This window comes from Colletotrichum orchidophilum, assembly GCF_001831195.1.
Source record: "Colletotrichum orchidophilum strain IMI 309357 chromosome Unknown Scaffold_46.1, whole genome shotgun sequence".
In the NCBI taxonomy this organism is placed as follows: domain Eukaryota; kingdom Fungi; phylum Ascomycota; class Sordariomycetes; order Glomerellales; family Glomerellaceae; genus Colletotrichum; species Colletotrichum orchidophilum.
The window spans coordinates 1-17,752 of record NW_019173002.1 but is presented as its reverse complement, the minus strand read 5'-3'; the positions used below and the strand labels follow the sequence as shown (position 1 = coordinate 17,752).

The following is a 17,752-nucleotide window of genomic DNA, read 5'->3' as shown; positions in this document are numbered from 1 at the left end:
GGTGGCTACCTAAGCTAGCGCGGGCTTCTGTCATGTCATGTTTCGGGTGGCTCCTCGTCTGTTCTGCCATGCCGCCACACGAGATGCAGTGAGACACTGTGAACATCACCAAGATGTTGAATGAGTCGGAGTCCAGGGCGATGGGAAATGAGTGAACAGATCAATAGGAGATTATGAGAGAAGAGAGATGAGAATCAAGTTGGCAGAGACTTGCTCACTGAATCCCACGCTGAGTGGCTGAATATTGGGGCGAATCTTACAGATGATGAATGAAAACGCAGCCCGCGGGTATCCAAGACACAAGGGGAACCACGGCCGTGGCATCGCGACTGAGCGTGCATGCTGCAATGGGCAGAAGGTTGAACCCGTTAGCCACCATGACAAGCGACAAGCGGCAAACGGCTTGGATTCTGGAGTCGCGCATCTGTGCAATGTGCCGTCATTCGGGGAAGCTGCTGCACATCAACAGGCGACGCAAGGCACTCATCCAGTCATCCATGAAGGGTACTTTACCCAGCTGAGCCTTTTGGCGGCCATCTTTTTGCCATCTACCTCATCCGGTTCCACCAGACCGCCAATCTCATCCAGGGCCCCCCTCTGAACATGCTCTCACTCAGAGCGATCCTCTCATCAGGTGAGGTGAGAGACCTGCGCCTGTTTGACGCCTGTTCTCGTCCAACTTGAGTGAGCAATCAACGAAACAACACAATCAACCAAAGACCGTCGATGACCTGATTCTATAAACTACCTTGGGGTATATACTCATACCAGCAACGAGTGCAGGAATCATCTCATGCAGCAGCAACAGCAGTAACGGCAGCAACAGCATCCACTCTACCTTGGTAGCCCGGGTTCCAGGCCCAGTCCATCGACCGGTGCGCTCCAGTGCTCTCCACCGGCTCCCCTCCAAGCTATGCGCAAGGTAAGGTACCTAGCACCCTAGATGCTTTGTAAGGTACCGCTGCTCGCTGCTGTTTCCTGCCTTCCCCTCCATCCAGGACCTGAGGACAACCCACCTGCCACCCGCCGCCGCCCAATCCTCCCGCCGTCCTTCTTTTCCCATTCCCCATCTGCTGTCTGCCACACCCGCGCCTTGCTCTCTCGATCCATCCCTCATCCACCATCCATCCATTCGTCGTCCATCCACCCGCCCTCCTCCGCCTCTTTTTCTCTGTCCTCCTCCTCCCCCCTCCCCCCAGCCTACTTTTCTGATCTGGCCCTGTCTTGTCCTCCTCCTCTACCCTAGACTGGACATTTTCTACAAGGGGGGCTTCTTTCGTCGACCTCTTCTTCCTTTGATCTCGCCGCCCTCCCCTACGGTACCTTTTTTGTTCTTGGAACTCGACATCGCAGACGTTCTGCGAAACAGAACAGAAACAGATTCTCAAGTCGCCCCGTCGGACGAGCCCTCTGACCGCCATCTTCCTTCCCCCCTCCTCTTCCTCCTCCTACTCCTCCTCCTCCTCCCACCAACAGTTCGCCGTCGCTGCCTCCTTCGACATTCCGCTACCGTCCTTGTTTGGCCCAACGCGTTAGTTGTGTGCCTATTGCTCCTCTCGCCCGACCTAACTGGGCCCGACCTACGACGTGTTCGCGCTCGACACCTTGGTGTTTGTTGCCATCGCCGACGAGTAATTCTTACGACCACGACACCGAGACACCCTCGCCGCTCCATCGCGTCGAGCCTTCCGTGTTCTACTCCTACACTTAGTCTCTAGACCCGTCCTCCCACCTCTTCGTTGGACAACTTAGGTGAGCTTGTTCTTCTTTCCTTTGCCTGTGCTGGTTCGCTGTCTTCCTTCCCGTCCCTTCTCCTACCACATGCAACTCTTTACTTGCTTCGTCCTGGCAATAAGAAACGCACCTGTGACGTCGTTCGTGCCCGCGCCCTATGTCCAACGCTGCCATCAGCTCCTTCCCCGAGGCTGCGCTCTGGATCGGGTCGCCGAGCTACAGTCTCGACGTGCTTGCCTGCCTCGTCGTACTTGGCTTGCGGATTCTGGTTGTTCATCTATTGTCGGGCTGCTCTTCCCGTCACATTCACATTTGCATGTGCAATCCCTCAGCCTTGCCAGCCCAACCCCCACTGCTGTGCACAAATGCCTTTTCTACTTTCCTACAACCACGGCCTTGGCTTCACGTCACTGCCCTCGTATAAGCTACCTCTCAAGCCAGCCTGAGATTCGACTCCACGGGATTGGACGGCACTCGGTCTCGCAGTTGGGATTCATGGACGCCAATGTGACTACGCAGCAACAGAACTCCCCTCTCCTCCTTTCCCCGAATCTTCTTTCCCTATTGCACCTACACATAACTCGCGACATGCGACTTTGACTCTATGCTAACCATTCTTTGTCTTTGCAGTTGCCTGCTCCAACCATCCTAATTGTAATTCGGCCTTGCTGGAATAATACGATGCTATGGCAGCTGTAATCGGTGACTACGTCTCTGATCCCTCCCGTTTCCATAACATGATTGCCACCCCAGGCATTCAGCACCAACACTCGCACGATTCCCATTATCGATCCTCGAGTCGGTCAAGAGACGTTCCTACCCACCACACCTCCACGAGCCCGAGATACCATCCCTCTACGAGTACTCCGCCTACCCGTCAAAGGCACTCTGAACAAGACTCGGCCGAGAAGCACGCGCCGCCTAGCGGAGGTGCATCTCGCTTCCCCTCGCCTCCATCATCTTCGTCGCCAACAGGTGCTAGGCCTCAGCATGCTGATAGCCCCGCATACATGGCAACCGATTCTCGCGACGCCGGCAATGCTGGTTCCGTAGTCGCCTCCGAACAGGCTCACCCCTCCCCTAGTCAGGAGCAACATCAGCAGCAGCCTTCGCCCGCGTCCGATGTCAACGGTATTGCCGGCGTCACGACCTCATACCCCCTCTCTGACAACTCATCCCCCGTGCAGCAACCGCAGGGCCAGACGATCCATATCCGCGATTTGGCTCATATCCAGAGTCTCGCCAAGGCCGACCTATTGTCAGGTAACGGACCCGGGATATTGAATGATCCGCCACTGCAGGCTATGAAGTACGAGATTAGTGCCATGCCTATCGGCGACATTATCGAGATGGTCGCTGCTCTTCTCACCAAGATCACCACCACCAACGACCTACAGCATGACGCTATGCAGCGCAACGTTGCGCATCAGCAGCAGGCAAGCCAGAATAACGAGTCAGGCAACGGCACGCAAATGAGCCCGTTGAGCACGTCTGTGCTTGCTTTTCATGGCAAGAACATCCCTGCCATCACAATTCTGAGCTACTTGTCCCGCATTCACAAGTACTGCCCGACCACCTACGAGGTGTTTTTAAGTTTACTAGTCTACTTTGATCGCATGACGGAGCGAGTCAACGAAATGGTGGTCAAGCACGAGGAGGCGCGGAGGGTTTCTACTTCGCTGCCAACTCCAAGGGCACCGCCGGCCGATGTCGAAATGCGTGACGAAGACGACGAAACAGACTCGGATCTTGCCGACGACGATGATTCGGACGAACAGAATACAAAGGCGAGCGAGAGTACCGGTAGCATCATACCTCTGACAACGCCTCAAAGCGCACCACCGGCGACGTACTTTGTTGTCGACAGCTTTAATATCCACCGCCTAGTTATCGCAGGCGTGACTTGCGCCAGCAAGTTTTTCTCTGATGTCTTCTACACCAACTCTAGATACGCCAAGGTTTGTTCACCCACGACTGTGACTGAAACTTTTTTCTGGTGCTGATTCTCTTTTTTTTTTCCAGGTCGGTGGACTTCCGTTAGCCGAACTCAACCATCTCGAGCTGCAGTTTCTCCTGTTGAACGACTTCCGACTGGCGGTTCCCGTCGAAGACCTCGAGGCATATGCAACTATGTTGGTCGAGTTCTACGCACGGGAAGTGGTGGCACAGCGACCACGTCCTACTACTGTTGGCGCTGGCGATTCCTAAGCAAGTGTTGCAACATTATGAGATTGATACCCTTAGCTACGCCGATTTGGGGTTGAAGTAGTCTGCTGTTGCTTGCTGGTAACATTGATACTAGCATCGCCTCCGAGCAGCATCGACTTGTATATTTGAGGCCTGTTGGCAACTCAGAGCTTGAGAGGGATGTTGGACATCTACCTAACGGATTGGGCTCGGGAGGCTGGAAGCTGATGACAGTTCTCCGTCAGACGGCGCGCGCGGTTTTCTTCTTGGGCGTACTCGGTACAATGTCGAACGGCCATTGGACTGACGGTGAATGAGAATCGGCAAGCTTTTCCTTGATATACCCGGATAGATCGGGTTTGTGATGGAGTTTTCGAGGGCGGTATTCTGTTGTGACTTTTGGCGGAGCTCATGTGAAGGCGACTTCATCCATACGTTGATCTTATTACGAGTGTGGGTTTCGCGCGCGAGTTGCAAACGGGCAACCAGACAGGCGAGAGAAGGAGGAGAATCCTTTGATGCGGGGGGCTGGACTAGGCTACACTACACGCTACGTCACGTTCTAGACTTTGCGCGGGCATATTTGCGACAAGGCGTTTGGTGTTCCGAGACTGACATAGATGGCAAGCATAATGAAATGTCCTGAGTACGAGAGATTGAATTTGAAGCCGGCCTAAGTGCCGTCGATAATTCGGTCGTGATGAGCATGTGATGTTCGAGGTGACTCGGTCTGGTTCAAGACCCACGATGGAGTTGAAGTTGAGGCTGGCAAATGGTAACCTCACCGCTCATCCGTGGCCTTTCTCAGCTAGTCAGAAGGAGGGTATGGCTGGGAGTATACCAGCTGCTGCCTTCACGTTTTTAGTTCAAGCCGCCTTAGGAAAGAGATGGAGGATAATGCCCTCCACCACCAACCTTCTCGTCGGGCTGAGAAAGGTCGAATGGCATATTTCCATGAGCAATACCAGGGTTGTAGATGATGGCGAGATAGGGTGCTTTGTTTGGAGGCGGGGTGTGCCCTATGCGCTGTCTGCAGTGCTGGGACGTTTTGTGCTGGGCAACCTAAGAAGTACATGACCAGGCTTCTGCCAAAGCAATGAAATAGGATAGCTAATGAGGGAGCTTACTTTGCAAGATGGCTATGCACTGAGATTGGCTATGGGCCTATTCGAACGAGCTGAGGTAAAATTGCGGTGCCCATAACTTGGCGTCTTCAGAGAATTATTGAAATACCAACGGCTTGGGGTAGGTTAAAATTGCAGTGCACACCTGGTAGGGCTGCATGCGAGCAACCTCTACCGCGTCTGCATCAGTGCATTGGATGGCATCATCCTCGGCGGAATATGCGGATTGAATTTTTCAGAGCCTTGTCAGCCCAAGATCTAGTCAATGCCAGCCTCAAGATTCGTTTCCATATTGGTCTCCCACTGTCAGTATCGGCAGCGAAACCAACCCCATCCATCCTCCTCTACTTTTCCTCCGTCACTTCCGGCTTGAGGCAGACAACCTCCACATTATTCCCAGAAGGATCAAAAACAAACGCGCCATAGTAGTCGGGGCGATACTGTGGCCGCAGACCAGGGGCACCGTTATCCTTGCCGCCCGCCGCGAGAGCAGCCTTGTGGAACTCGTCAATTACTTTGCGGTCTGTTTTGGGGTTTTGCGTTAGCCAAGTTCATCAGATTTGGAAAACCTCCGGATGAGGGACTCACTATCCGCCTTGAAGGCAATGTGGAGTGGGATATTCGCCTTGTCGGCCTTGTGGCCCGCGATCCAAAAGTCGGGTCGTTGGACGCCGAGACCGCAGGTGTACTCGTTTGGCTCGACAAACTTCTTGAAGCCGATTGGGGCCAGGGCGGCGACGTACCAGGCCACCGTCGCCTTGTAGATGGAGGCGGGGACGTAAAGGCCGATGTGGTCAATAGACATGATGGAAGAGGGTATGGAAATGTTGAAATATGTAAGTGAGGGTCTTGGAGAGACACAGTAGTCAAGTCTAGAAATTGGGTTTGGATTGTGAAGCTATAATGAAGGGGAGGAGGTTAGAACGAGGGGAGGAGGTTGGCGGGGTTTTTGGTAGACAACGGCGTTGCTCTACACGTATCACGCGGGTTAGTTGACAGCGATTGGAAAGTTCCGTCCAAGATGGGAAGCGCGAAGGAGGTGCGAGTACACGTGCAAGCCAACCGCGGGGTCGGGTATCACGGCAAGCGGCCGCCGGGTTTCCAAGGGCCCAGAGTAAGGCAGTAAGTTGCATTACGTAGAGCCGTGCCGGTCTGACTCACATGGGGGGGCCCCTAAACAGAATGCACTGAAATATGTGCTATTCCTGACCTTTCATGCCATGTCTGTCAGCAACGTTGCTTGTTCAGGATGGACTTTTTGATGCTGGGATGCTACCTTATTCCACCACGGCTGCACGGGCAATCCCGCCCGGAGCTATCGGCGGGGTTTCGATCGGAGAGAGCGCCAAGTGGGGCCGCCGAGGCAGCAGCTGCGCCGGGTGACGTTGTTCCCTGCATTGTGGATCGTGCGTGGGAGATAAGCTTTGGCGAATCGCAGTCCGATTAGAGGTCAACGGTGAGGTTTCACGGTTGCCAAAGGTACTGCAATCTTGGTATCTTGGTGTGAACCAAAAGCCTGATGGAGGGGCTTTGGGTACATCCTGTTCCACCCCGCGGCTGGTGTCACTCTCACCGCCCCTAGGTCTGCTTTGCGAGTCCGCCGGCCGGTCTTCGGTGTCTGTGAGGATCATTCATCCGGCCCGGACTGGGGAAAAAATTCGTCTCGAATACACGTCGCCTGTCATGGACTGGTAAATCTTGGTTTAAATTTTACTACAATGGTGGTACATGGTACTTTATGCTTGCTTGCTACTTTACACAGTCATCTACCTGCTCTCAAATTTTGGCCAGAATGCTGCTGTTAATACGGAACCTGACCAACGCGACAAGACCAGCTGCCGCCAATGACATTGATCCAGCGTAGAACATGGCCGGGCGGTATGCTTGGAGACCGCCCTCGGCGCCGCCGTAGGCTTCTAGGAGATACCCAGCAATTGGCGAGCCCTGTTTTGACCTAATCAGCTTATGATGCTCCCAGAATCTTTATGTCTACATCGCGCGACTCACCATAAGGTAGCCACCAGCCCAGCCAGTCACAATCATACTCATCGCAACCGAGACCCTCGCAGACCCAAAAGTGTTACCGACTACCGTGGGCATAGTTGAGAAGAACCCGCCGTTGGAGACGCCGTTGATGATGACAAAGGCAACCATGGGCCCGAGCGATGTCGAGACGGGCCAGATGGCCAGGATGCTGACTGCGGATAGGAACAGCGAGACGGAGAGGACATTGAGGGCGCCGAACGTGTCGCAGAAGGCGCCGCAGCAGATGCGTCCGACGGCCGAGGAGAAGTTGAAGCCCGCTACCAGGCCGGCGCCGGTGGAGGAGGAGAGGCCAATGGATTTGGAGTAGAGTGGCAGGAAGAAGGGCGGGACGAAGAGTGGAAACGTCCCCACTGCGCCAGCCAAGAAGACCAAGACGAACGTTAGGGACTTGAAGAGGCGCCTACAGAATAAAAGTTTAAATCGCTGCTGTACTTTTTTTTGGAATGAAGGTACGGCGGTGGGGGGGGGGAAGTCCTACCACTCGACGAAGCCGGAACTACGGACGGGAACGCGCTCTTTAATTAGCCATGCTGCCGGGAGTCCCGTGGCCAGGGTGACGAGGGCGAGGACGCGGTAGGCCCAGGCGGAGCCGAGATGGTTGAGGAGGGCGTCGAGGGCGAAGCTGTTGACGGCGCCGCCGAGACCACCACCGGCGAAGACGATACCGTTGGCCAGACCGCGCTTGCGGCTAAAATACTGTGCTGGAACTACAGAGACGATCTGTGTGTAGGCTTGTCAGCAGGGCCTTCTCAAAGCTTTTGGCTTAGGTATTGATAAGTGCCGCTTACCGTAAAACATAAACTTTGCCCGTCGTTAGCACAAACAATCACAAACGAGCTCAGCGGAACGGGGCGACTTACCTCATGCCCAACCCCATAATGACACCACTCGTCGCAAACATGGCCCCCACGTTCTTCACGGCAAAACTACTGAGCAACTCACTGATGCCCAGCAGCGAGATCCCCAACAACCCCGTTCTCCGCGGCCCGATGCGCCTCATGACGCGCGAGTTGACAATGGCGAGCGCCGAGATGAGCGCCGCGGCGAGCGAGCCGACAAAGGAGAGCACGGCGGGGGTGCTGAGACCGTCTTCGATGAGGGCGCCCTGGATCACGCCCCATGAGTACGAGGTGCCAATAATCCACCACGCGACCACGAAGCAGCCGCCCACAACGACCCAACCGTAGCCGCCTTCTGGGACGGTGGAGTCGGCCTCACGGGAAGCTCGGAGGATTGGGTCGGTGCTGTCGTCGGGCTGCTGGGAGGTCAATGTGAACGGTGAGGGTTTTTGGGTGCTTGTGGCGGGGAGGGGATGGAGTTCGATGCCGGAGGTGGAGGCTGAGGCCGAGGCCGTTGTTGTGGATGTCGACATGATGACGAGTGATTGGCTCGAATTGAGCTTTCCGGTAGTCAACGCGAGGGAGCTATATCAGGATGCAGCAGCGTTCCTTTTCGTAACGAGATCACATGTTGGGTCAAAATGAATCGTCGCCAAAGGCAAAAGGCGAGGTCGGCGTTGACAAAGTCTATCCGCCCCACTGGTGCCCAGCGCGCCCTTCCGCTGACAAGCTCCGTAAAGCACTAATTAGTTTCCGGCTGGGCGGGGGTACCGGACGCCGAGTTTTTGACCGTGGGCCCGCCGTGGTCCGATGACTTGGGGTTCCCGCTTTCCGGGACGCCGGGCATTCCCACAGCCGGGGGTCAATTGACGAGCCAAGATGTCGTTAGTATTCAAGGCTGCACTAGTGTCGTGATGGATGCATGCAGCTTTGAACATGTGCTCTCCTGTGGAGACATCTACTGATTCGATGCCGAGTTTTATAGAGCCCCGTCCAAACAGCTGAGATGTAGGCCTTTCTCACTCGGAAACGCTAGAGGGAAATATGAATCAGTGTCTTGACAGTACCGGACGCCATCGGCACCCAGAACCCACCACGGAAAAGACACAAGAGCTTGTCCATGATACAGCGGATCGCCAACCTGCGGGGAGAGACGGTGACGGCAGGGTTCTTCGGGTTCGTCACCAATTAAAGTTAAATGACGTTGCATCAGCCCAAAAAATAGCCCCATTCCGCTCGGAATCCGGCTAGGGAGGGCTCGGAGGATCCCTGCCAGGACAGGAGCGGGAGCTAGGAAACTGTGACTGCCCGGTCACTCTGATGTGTAGGTTGCAAATGGTGTTGTCGTGATTGTCGTAGATATATCATGCTTGCGCTTGCTTGTGATTCCGAAGTCTTTTCGATAGAATGGTGTTTGCTCAGGCAGATGAGGGCGGTCCTGATCCAGTGTTGTCCATGGATCGTTACCTCAGAGAAGGTAGATATCAGTGATGGATGTCAGAACTCACTCACACCAAGGCAGTATGGGTTCCAATATGCATTCAAGGGGCGACGAAAGAGTGAAACATGACGCATGTTAGGAGAGATGTTACCTTAGTACTTTAGATTCCAGACCCGGATGAGATGGGATGACGGAACCTTATGCCAGTGGCAGCACGCGGCTCGCTATTGGACATCAGCTCATGTTGAGCGTCTCAACCTGGGAATGAATTAAGCGAATGCTTATTGGATTGAATTTGGGCATGGGTATTTTGAGGTGCCATGCGGTTTGTGACGGAAGCGAGATTGGGCGGGAGGTACGGAGTACTCTGTACGGAGTAAGGAAGGAGGGATACAGGAAACGGAATAGGTACGGGTATGCTAAACCGAGCAAGTCCCATCCCGTCTTGGCATTCGGCAGGCGCGCTTGCGCGACAATGTCAAGTCACGATGCTTTGCTGCAAGAACCCAGGACGCGAAAGAGGGGGTTTACGAAGTAAGGTAAGCTACGGTACTTAAGGTACATCGTAAGCTATCTTCGCCAAGTGAGACGGTCTGTGACGGATCGAAAACCACGAGATTCTTGGCTCATCGACTGCTTCAATCAGCAACTTGCAAGGGCAAGAAGGGGCACGACGCAAGGGAAGGTACGAAGTACTCCGTCCTCTATGTTTCTGAAGAGTGGAAGGTGCAAAGTGCGGAAGTTGCTGCCGGTGACTCTTGGCAGCTGGAAAAAGGCGTGTTAGTCAGCAAGAAGTCGTCGTAATGCTTTCCCAAATTTTCCTCAAGATGTGGATCCCCTCGGACCATCCTCCTCCTCTATTGTCCCAGTCACCACGCCCGCCTTGCCCGCGTCTCCGCTGGCCTCGTCTTTCCTCTTCCCGCCCCAAGACCCCCAAGACCAACAAACCCCCGACGCCCCAAGACCCAAGACTTTCTTGTTCCCCCCATCCCCCATCCCCATCCCCCCCAAGGATCCAAGACTTGCAACGTCCCGCCGCGCGTCTGGTCTATTGCTCGTTCTCGTCTTAATCTTGTCGGCCCCGGATTCAGACTCACTTTAACTCAATCTACCGTCTAATCTCACTCTATCTGAGATTGGGTAGTCTCCGTTACCTACCTTACCCAACAGTCTGTCAGATTTCCCATTCCCCGGTCCGAACCTTACTTTGCGCGCCTCGCCCCTCCTGGAACTATGCCTTGACTTTGAACAAATATGGCCGTCTCTTTTCAGCAATCTAGGGTTCTCATCCTCGATGGTGGTCTCGGCACCTCTTTGGAAGACAAGTACGGCATCAAGTTCGACTCAGCCATCACGCCTCTCTGGTCTACTCACCTGCTCGTCGATGGTCAGGACACCCTTCTCGCCTGCCAGAAAGACTTTGGAGATGTGCCCGTCGACATCATTCTCACTGCTACGTACCAGCTGTCCATCCATGGATTTGCCAACACGCGCACTGCCCAGTTCCCCAACGGCATCAACAAAGCCGCCATTGGCAACTTTATTCAAAACGCCCTTCGCATCGCCGATGAGGCAGGACGCTCGCATGGAAGCAAGACGGCTCTAAGCATAGGTCCCTATGGAGCTTGCATGATCCCTGGCCAAGAGTACAGCGGCGCTTATGACGCCGAGCACGATTCCCTCGAGAAGCTGCGCGACTGGCATGCCGAGCGGTTGCAACTCTTCCAAAACGCTGGTGCTTTCTCGCCCCCCGTCAGCTACGTCGCCATTGAGACTATCCCCCGCACCGATGAGATCAAGGCCGTGAGGCAGGCTCTGGACAAGACCCGGGTCTTGGCGGCCTCCGAGACTCCCATTCCTTTCTGGATCGCATCCTTGTTCCCGAGAGAGGACTCTCTGCTGCCGGATAGATCTTCTATCAAGGAGGCTGTGACGGCCATGCTCAGCCGCGACGTTGCGGCAAGCCGTCCCTGGGGAATCGGCATCAATTGCACCAAGGTCTGGAAGTTGGAGTCTCTGATCCAGAGCTACGAATCGGCTGTCAAAGAACTCATCCAGGAGAGTGCCGTTGACGCCGCTCCGGCTCTAATTGTCTACCCGGATGGCACCAACGGTGAAGTTTACAACACGACGACTCAGAAATGGGAGCTTCCTGAAGGATCACAACACCCTACCACGTCATGGGAAGCCCAACTCTCTCAAGTAGTTGCTAACGCCGAATCTCGAGGATTCTGGAAACAGATTGTTGTGGGTGGATGCTGCAGAGCAAGCCACGCTGATATTGCTCGGCTGCGAACTGCAGTAGAAGGCCTTTCTCGGTAGAAAAAAGGATGAACATTTCTAGATCGGCTTCCGGCTCCGGCTCCGGCCTCGGCCTTTCGACACCGTGTCGAACTCCTCCCAAGTCTCCACAGATCGACCACCGCCGGTCTGGTTGTACCATGCACCATGCTCCAAAGCCCCAAAAAAAAAAACCGTTTTCTTCCAAAAGGAAGCCCTCTATCCGGTGGTATCGCTGCCCAATGCAAAAGAGGGAGTTCCCCCTCTAGTGGCCGGTACGGCCAAAGCAAAGAAAAAAGGAAAAGGCATTTCATGTCATCATTCCAAGGTCTCTTTTTCCCTCATTTCTTCCAACCTTGTCTCGCTGTTGTCGCTTGGGTTTTCCAGTCGTCGAAGCGCTTCTGTCTCTTTTGCTGTTCTTTCTCGTTCCAGGCGGCGATCGGCTGGATGGGCAGCCTGGCGAGCATCTCGTCCAGATCGAAATGGCGTCTTAGCTCGCCGTTGACGCGGATCTGGATGGTCCCGATGCCTTCATAAAGGGTGGCGCCGAAGTCGGCCCAATCGCGGTACATGGAAAGGAGACCGCCAATTTGGCAGCACATGAAGAAAGCCAGCTTCTCGGCCGGAATGAGGTTCTCCTTGCCTTGTGGCGGGCAGGGCCAAGTAATCCCTCTGCTCTCTCGCTTTTCGGGGTCCATGACCATGGTGGTGAATCTTTCAAACATGTCATGAGCGGGTGGCCGCGGTGCGCCGCCGGAGACGAGCCGGTCGTGCTTCTGGCCGGGCGGCGGTGGCAGAACGTCGAGCACGAGGTTCTGGATGGTGAATTTTGCCGGGTCGGCGACAACACTACCGAAAGCTGTCGGACCGTACTGCAGGTAACCGGACAACATGGCGTAGAAATTCCATACGATGAAGGGCGGACCGCCGCTACCGCCTCGAAACTGCTCCTCGTTCTTCCAGTCCGGATTGACGTCGGAGGGGGGGTCGAAGATTCGAAATTGGACTCGGACGCTGTCGGCATGGCGGGTCGCTCTTGGCACCGCGAGCCAAGTCGGCCACAAGCCACATTCCTTGACATACATTACATCGAGACGGCAATGCGTTCCCCTTGTCGCAAGCAGCGCCTTGGCTTCGGCGTGCAATTGTCGATTGACAAGAAAAAGGTTGGTGTTGGGGGAGCCGGAGGGCGGGGAGCGAACGTCCTTCTCAACCCAAATGTCGTGGCCATCGAAAAAACCTTTGCCCTTGTACTCGCGTCTCTTGCGGTCCTGGCTGACTGAGGGATTAAGAGGCGGCTGGCGGTCGGGGAGAAATATTATTTCGTCGAGGATCAAATCTCGAATTTCCCGCGGGATGCTGAGCAAACCGATGGCCATGTTTGCTGGTGCTGGTGCGATTTGAAGTTTGCTGCACAAACGCAACCGCACAGCTGGAGAGAGACACTGGGGTGAGAGTGTCGCACAGAGAGGGGGTGGGTAGGGCGGCCGGGACTGGTAGGACTAATGGTCGAATCCGACGGGGTCGGGTGGCAACGGCGGGCAGGAGAGCAGGAGCAGGAGCAGGAGCAGGACTGGCTGCTAAGGTACGGTGACCACCCTGACTGACCTACTGACTACCTGCAGCAGCGCAGCCAAAAAAGAGTCGGTTGAATCGTGGAGGGCGAAAATTTACTCAAAAAAGCACCACAGAAAGTCGGGGTTCGAGGTCGAGTGAGGCGCAGCACGCAGCTCGCAGCAACAGCGGAGTCGGCCCTTTGACCAACGACGTCATTCGACAGTGTAAAGGCGGGCCAAGGAGAGGAGGAGAAGAATTCGAATGTAGACCGAGGGCAGAAAGTAAGATACCGAATCACCAAGGACGCAACAGGGCCGGGTGAAGACAAAGACGAGAGTAAAAATAATGGGGAATTTTCGGACGCAGACGACGGGAGACGGGCGACGGGAGGATGGAGGATGAATGGGGTGGGTTGGCGAGTGTTCTATGTGTGTGTGTCTGCACGAGAGGCCATTTACCATTTCCCAGGAATCATCTGGGAGGGGGATCGGATAAATGGGTGCCATGCGCAGTAAGTAACAGCGCCACCGACAGTGAGCCTGGGGAATTTTTCTTCCTGGTTTTTATTTTGAGTTTTTGGCACTGCTTCTTTCGCGTTGAAAAGTCGATGGCGAAGAGGGCGAGGTTGCGTATGCGCGGGTGCGTGTGCATGTGGGTGCTGCTGGCTGCGAGCTGCTGGCTGGTACTGGTGCTGGTGCCGGTGCTGGTGCTGGTGCTGGTGCTTGATTCAGCTTGGGTTCTTTTGCTCTTTGGACCAGCTGTATCCGTAAGGTAGGTCAGGCCAACTCGGTCTGGAGCGAGCCGAGCTGACCATGACTGACTTGTCGAAGGATGCTACGCCCACGGTCATGCCCATGTCCATGCGACGACTGACTCCAAATTACAGAAACTAAGGTAGGTACGAATACCTCGTACAAAGCAGCAAGAGAGAGCATTGACCAACGGGCCAGCCGTAGAGTCTAGAGAGCTGTGGCCCGTGGCGCGGGACAAGAGTCGTCGGCAGGCTCCCCGTTTAGCTCCCCGAGACGAGACAGGAACACTCCTACGTAGACTTTGAAAAGAAATAAAGATAAATTAGAAAAAAATACAAGGAGGACCAGTAGGAGCAGTCATCAAAGGAGACTGAGAGCGCATGCGTGTGGAGCGTGGTGTGGTGCGTGCGGGCGTTTCTGCGGTGTATGGTGGTTGAGTGCAGTGCACTGCCGTACCTTACCTTTTTTACCCCATATCCTCCATTCGAAAGAGAGGGGCACTGGAAGGGGGGAGGGAGGGGGGGACGCATGGGATCCATTACGTTGCTGGTGGGTGCAGAAAGCAGCGGCCGGACTGACTAAGGACAAGACAGAAAGGAGTTGAGGAAAAGACGAAGCAGCGAGTCCAGTCCAGTCCAGCCCGGCCCAATCCAGCCCAGTTTTGCTGTGAAAATGGCCCTGGGAAGTGTAATTCCTTTGACTGTGCCGTGGGGGTTTTTTTTTTTTTTTGGTCCGCGATCTGTCGTACTTGGTGTAACTCTGCCTCAGCGTACCTTACTCCGTACTGACGCATGCTTTGTCCATCTTGGGCGGGTGTTCTACTATGTAGTATCTTCATGTGGCTGGGTTTTCGGGGCATCCTCTCCTGTCCTGTCGGGTCCGTCCCCTCTCACTCACGCGAGCTGGCGGAAGGGGGGAGAGGGGGAGAGGGTTCTCTTGCAGGCCCTGCTGTTCCTCTTGTGCCTGGGCAATAGGTATGCATTCTGATGGGGATACTGTTTGGAGCCGGGATCAGTAGCTGGTGCTGAAGGGGTTTAGTAAGAGGGATTTTGTGTTGTCTGTGTCTGGGGTTTATGGGCATGTGCTCCGTGCATCACCTTTGCCGCTGGTGCTCGTGGAGCAATACAAGGGCCCCGCGGGTCAAACCAACGGGCGCTGATGAAAAGAGGTGAACCGAACCGGGATGGGCCGTGATGAGAGCTCTGGAGGCCGCCTACCCACTGACTGGGTCTACGGTCGACCAGTCTTGAACTTTTTTCGTCTTTTCTACACTACATACGGATACACAGTACAGACAATACCAGTTTTGGAGGGGTGCGCGTGATGAGATCGGCACTAGTCCAGCGGGTCTTTTTTTCTTTCTCTTTTTTGTCTCTCTCTATGGGGTCCTCCTGGGGTCTCCTTGGTTTGAGACTGAGGGAAATTCCGTCGCTGTGGTCAACGTCAAAAAGCCAAATTAACAGCGCAAAAATCCAAAATCAAGCGGGCTAAGAGGGTAGCAAGAATATTGTACCCTTGGTTTCGGCGCCGGCTTGGGGATTGAGAGCAAGCAAGCCTACCTTGGCTTACGGTTGAGTTCTCTCGTCTGCCCAGTGCCCCAGAGTGCGCTGGACCGTTGGTAGGTCGGCACGTAAGCGCGGTGATTTGTATTGACTGGATACCGCGTCGATCGCCGGGCAAAGACCAGATTAGGTGTCTTGAGTGGCCTTTTTGGATCTCGCCTTTGTCTTTTTTGAATTTTTTATTTAAAAAAAAAAAAAATGACCCAGGCAGGCGAGGAGCGCCACGCCGCTTGTGACTAGAGAGAGAGGAATTGATAGATGAACGGCGCAGTGTAAGTACATACGACCAAATGCAATATGTTGTTGCATTCCTGTCTACGTCGATGCTCCGCTCTGCAAATCGCTGTCCCCGGCTTCTGGTAGAAGAAGAACAAATATAGAACGAAACAAAGCAAAATAACAAAGAAGAGGGCGGCACATGGAACTGAGAGCGGGAGCAGGCCGATTACAAGTGGGAGACTAACAGACCGCCAAAGAAGCGGGATGGCTTGTTGACGAAGGGGGAAAAAAGAACCCAAAAAAAAAAAAAAAAGGAAAAAAAGAAAGGGGGGGGGGAAAGGGAGAGGAGGGCGGGCGAATAAAAAGGAAAAAAAAAGACCGAAAAAAAGGGGGGGGGGTGTGGGGAAAAAGGGGAAAAAAAAAAAAAAAAAAAAAAAAAAAAAAAAAAAAAACCGAAAAAAAACCGAAAAAAAAGGCGCACAATAGAGATGGCAAGAGAGAAACAAAAGGATAAAGTAGCTGGCTTCTGAATACTCTCCGATTGGCAAATGACGCGGTGCGGGCTAAGAAGACAAATTGGAAGGGGGGGGTATAAACTAAATTCGGCATGCGCCTCGTCTAGCTCCCCCAGCTTCTGTGTAACGGCAGACAACTTGGAAGTTGGAAGACAGCTGGAGGCAGTCTTGTGCTGCATTGGAATTTGCATGGCAACGTTGAAAGCAGCGACGGGCAGCTAAAGTATCAAGGGCACAGCTGCACGTCTGAGAGACTTGGACGAGAAGACGCAGCCCTCTGGATGTGGGAATCCCGGACGCGGCACCGCTAACTGCTTGCAGCAAACCGAGACCTGGCGTGGCGCCTCTTCTTATTGCAGCGGTCAGTTCCTGAGCCTGTCCAGTCAGTCCCCGTGGTCGTGGTGTTGCTGCTGCTGCTGCTGATGGTACGGATACCGCACAGAGAGACGGATGGATTGTGGCAGTGCCAGTGAGACAGACCCCTTCCCAGCTTCTCCTCTCCCCCCCTCTTCTCTTCCTCCTACCTGGCAGCTTCTCGCCTTCTTCTTCTTCTCCTCTGCAGCCATGCCTCCTTTTTGTCTGCTGTAGACATGTAAGCCGGCAGTGGTGGTAGAAAAGAATGGGAAAGGAAATCCTTAGCGGCGACGAATTTTGTTTTGTTCACTGCATTCAATCTACCTGGTCCCCTTGCCGACTGAAGCAGCGAGCCAGATTCAAGCTAAACTAGCTGAGAGGATCTTGAATGGACGGATGGATCGATGGGTCGGCCTGTGGGATGAGTGCAAGAGCCAGATGCAGGGCTGTAGAGGAGGGATGGGGAGAGTGGTGAGTGGGAGACGGGTAACGGGTCTGCGAGCAAGGGAAGGGAGGGGGGGGTGAAAAAGGAGGGGGGGTACAGAAGCATCAGGAGGGTTAGGGGACCTTTTCTGCGTGTGCCTGAGTGAGTCTTCACTTGTCATGGCCCTGGGGAGTGAGAGTCTGGGAGATGACGGAGGGGGAGGGAGAATAAGAGACAAGAAGAGGATGGATGGATGGATGGATGGATGATGGACCACCTCAGGACACATGGGCGCGGTAGTCCTCCATCCTCCACACGTCCTCCACACCAAAGCCAAGCCATGTAATAAGTGGTCAGCATTGCAACCTGGTCAACAGTAAACTCCCTAGTGTCAGTCGAGGGGACGGGTATCGAGCCAGGTGCCGCGAGCATGGGGGCAGGATGCGCCAAAACCTTGATTGGTTGTCACTGGCAAAGTCCTTTGAGAGCCTCCCTTGCGCCAAGAGATACTTGGATATCCAATTCTCAAGACTTCACCAACGTGTAATTTCGCATCAACGCCGCCAACCCTTTCTATGAGCGATTTATCCCCCTCAATACCTGCCCGTTTTTTACCTTTTCAATCAGGCCCGTTGTTTTCTACCATAGCTGTGCCTATCTGTCTTGTCTGCTGCTCCTTTTTATTTTTATTTATTTTCTTTCTAGTCTTGAACGCCCT

General features: G+C 54.4%; 5 protein-coding genes across 5 annotated transcripts; 2 read left to right on the top strand and 3 right to left on the bottom strand.

Moving 5' to 3' along the window:
* Positions 1–2,420: 2,420 nt before the first annotated feature.
* Positions 2,421–3,942, top strand: CORC01_06201 (cyclin; the record flags this gene model as incomplete). The annotated part of the gene is made up of 2 exons (XM_022617843.1): positions 2,421–3,692; positions 3,757–3,942. 2 exons carry the CDS (start codon positions 2,421–2,423, stop codon positions 3,940–3,942), a joined length of 1,458 nt encoding a protein of 485 aa, XP_022475560.1.
* Positions 3,943–5,389: 1,447 nt separating this feature from the next.
* On the bottom strand, positions 5,390–5,850 carry CORC01_06200 (glyoxalase/bleomycin resistance protein/dioxygenase; the record flags this gene model as incomplete). Its single annotated transcript, XM_022617842.1, has 2 exons — positions 5,390–5,568; positions 5,634–5,850. 2 exons carry the CDS (start codon positions 5,848–5,850, stop codon positions 5,390–5,392), a joined length of 396 nt encoding a protein of 131 aa, XP_022475559.1.
* Positions 5,851–6,821: 971 nt separating this feature from the next.
* CORC01_06199 (major facilitator superfamily transporter) lies at positions 6,822–8,463 on the bottom strand (the record flags this gene model as incomplete). The annotated part of the gene is made up of 5 exons (XM_022617841.1): positions 6,822–6,989; positions 7,053–7,491; positions 7,570–7,811; positions 7,880–7,892; positions 7,952–8,463. 5 exons carry the CDS (start codon positions 8,461–8,463, stop codon positions 6,822–6,824), a joined length of 1,374 nt encoding a protein of 457 aa, XP_022475558.1.
* Positions 8,464–10,625: 2,162 nt separating this feature from the next.
* Positions 10,626–11,693, top strand: CORC01_06198 (homocysteine S-methyltransferase; the record flags this gene model as incomplete). Its single annotated transcript, XM_022617840.1, has 1 exon — positions 10,626–11,693. The coding sequence occupies one exon, from the start codon at positions 10,626–10,628 to the stop codon at positions 11,691–11,693; it is 1,068 nt and encodes a 355-aa protein (XP_022475557.1).
* Positions 11,694–11,992: 299 nt separating this feature from the next.
* CORC01_06197 (uncharacterized protein) lies at positions 11,993–13,030 on the bottom strand (the record flags this gene model as incomplete). Its single annotated transcript, XM_022617839.1, has 1 exon — positions 11,993–13,030. One exon carries the CDS (start codon positions 13,028–13,030, stop codon positions 11,993–11,995), a length of 1,038 nt encoding a protein of 345 aa, XP_022475556.1.
* Between the last annotated feature and the right edge of the window lie 4,722 nt (positions 13,031–17,752).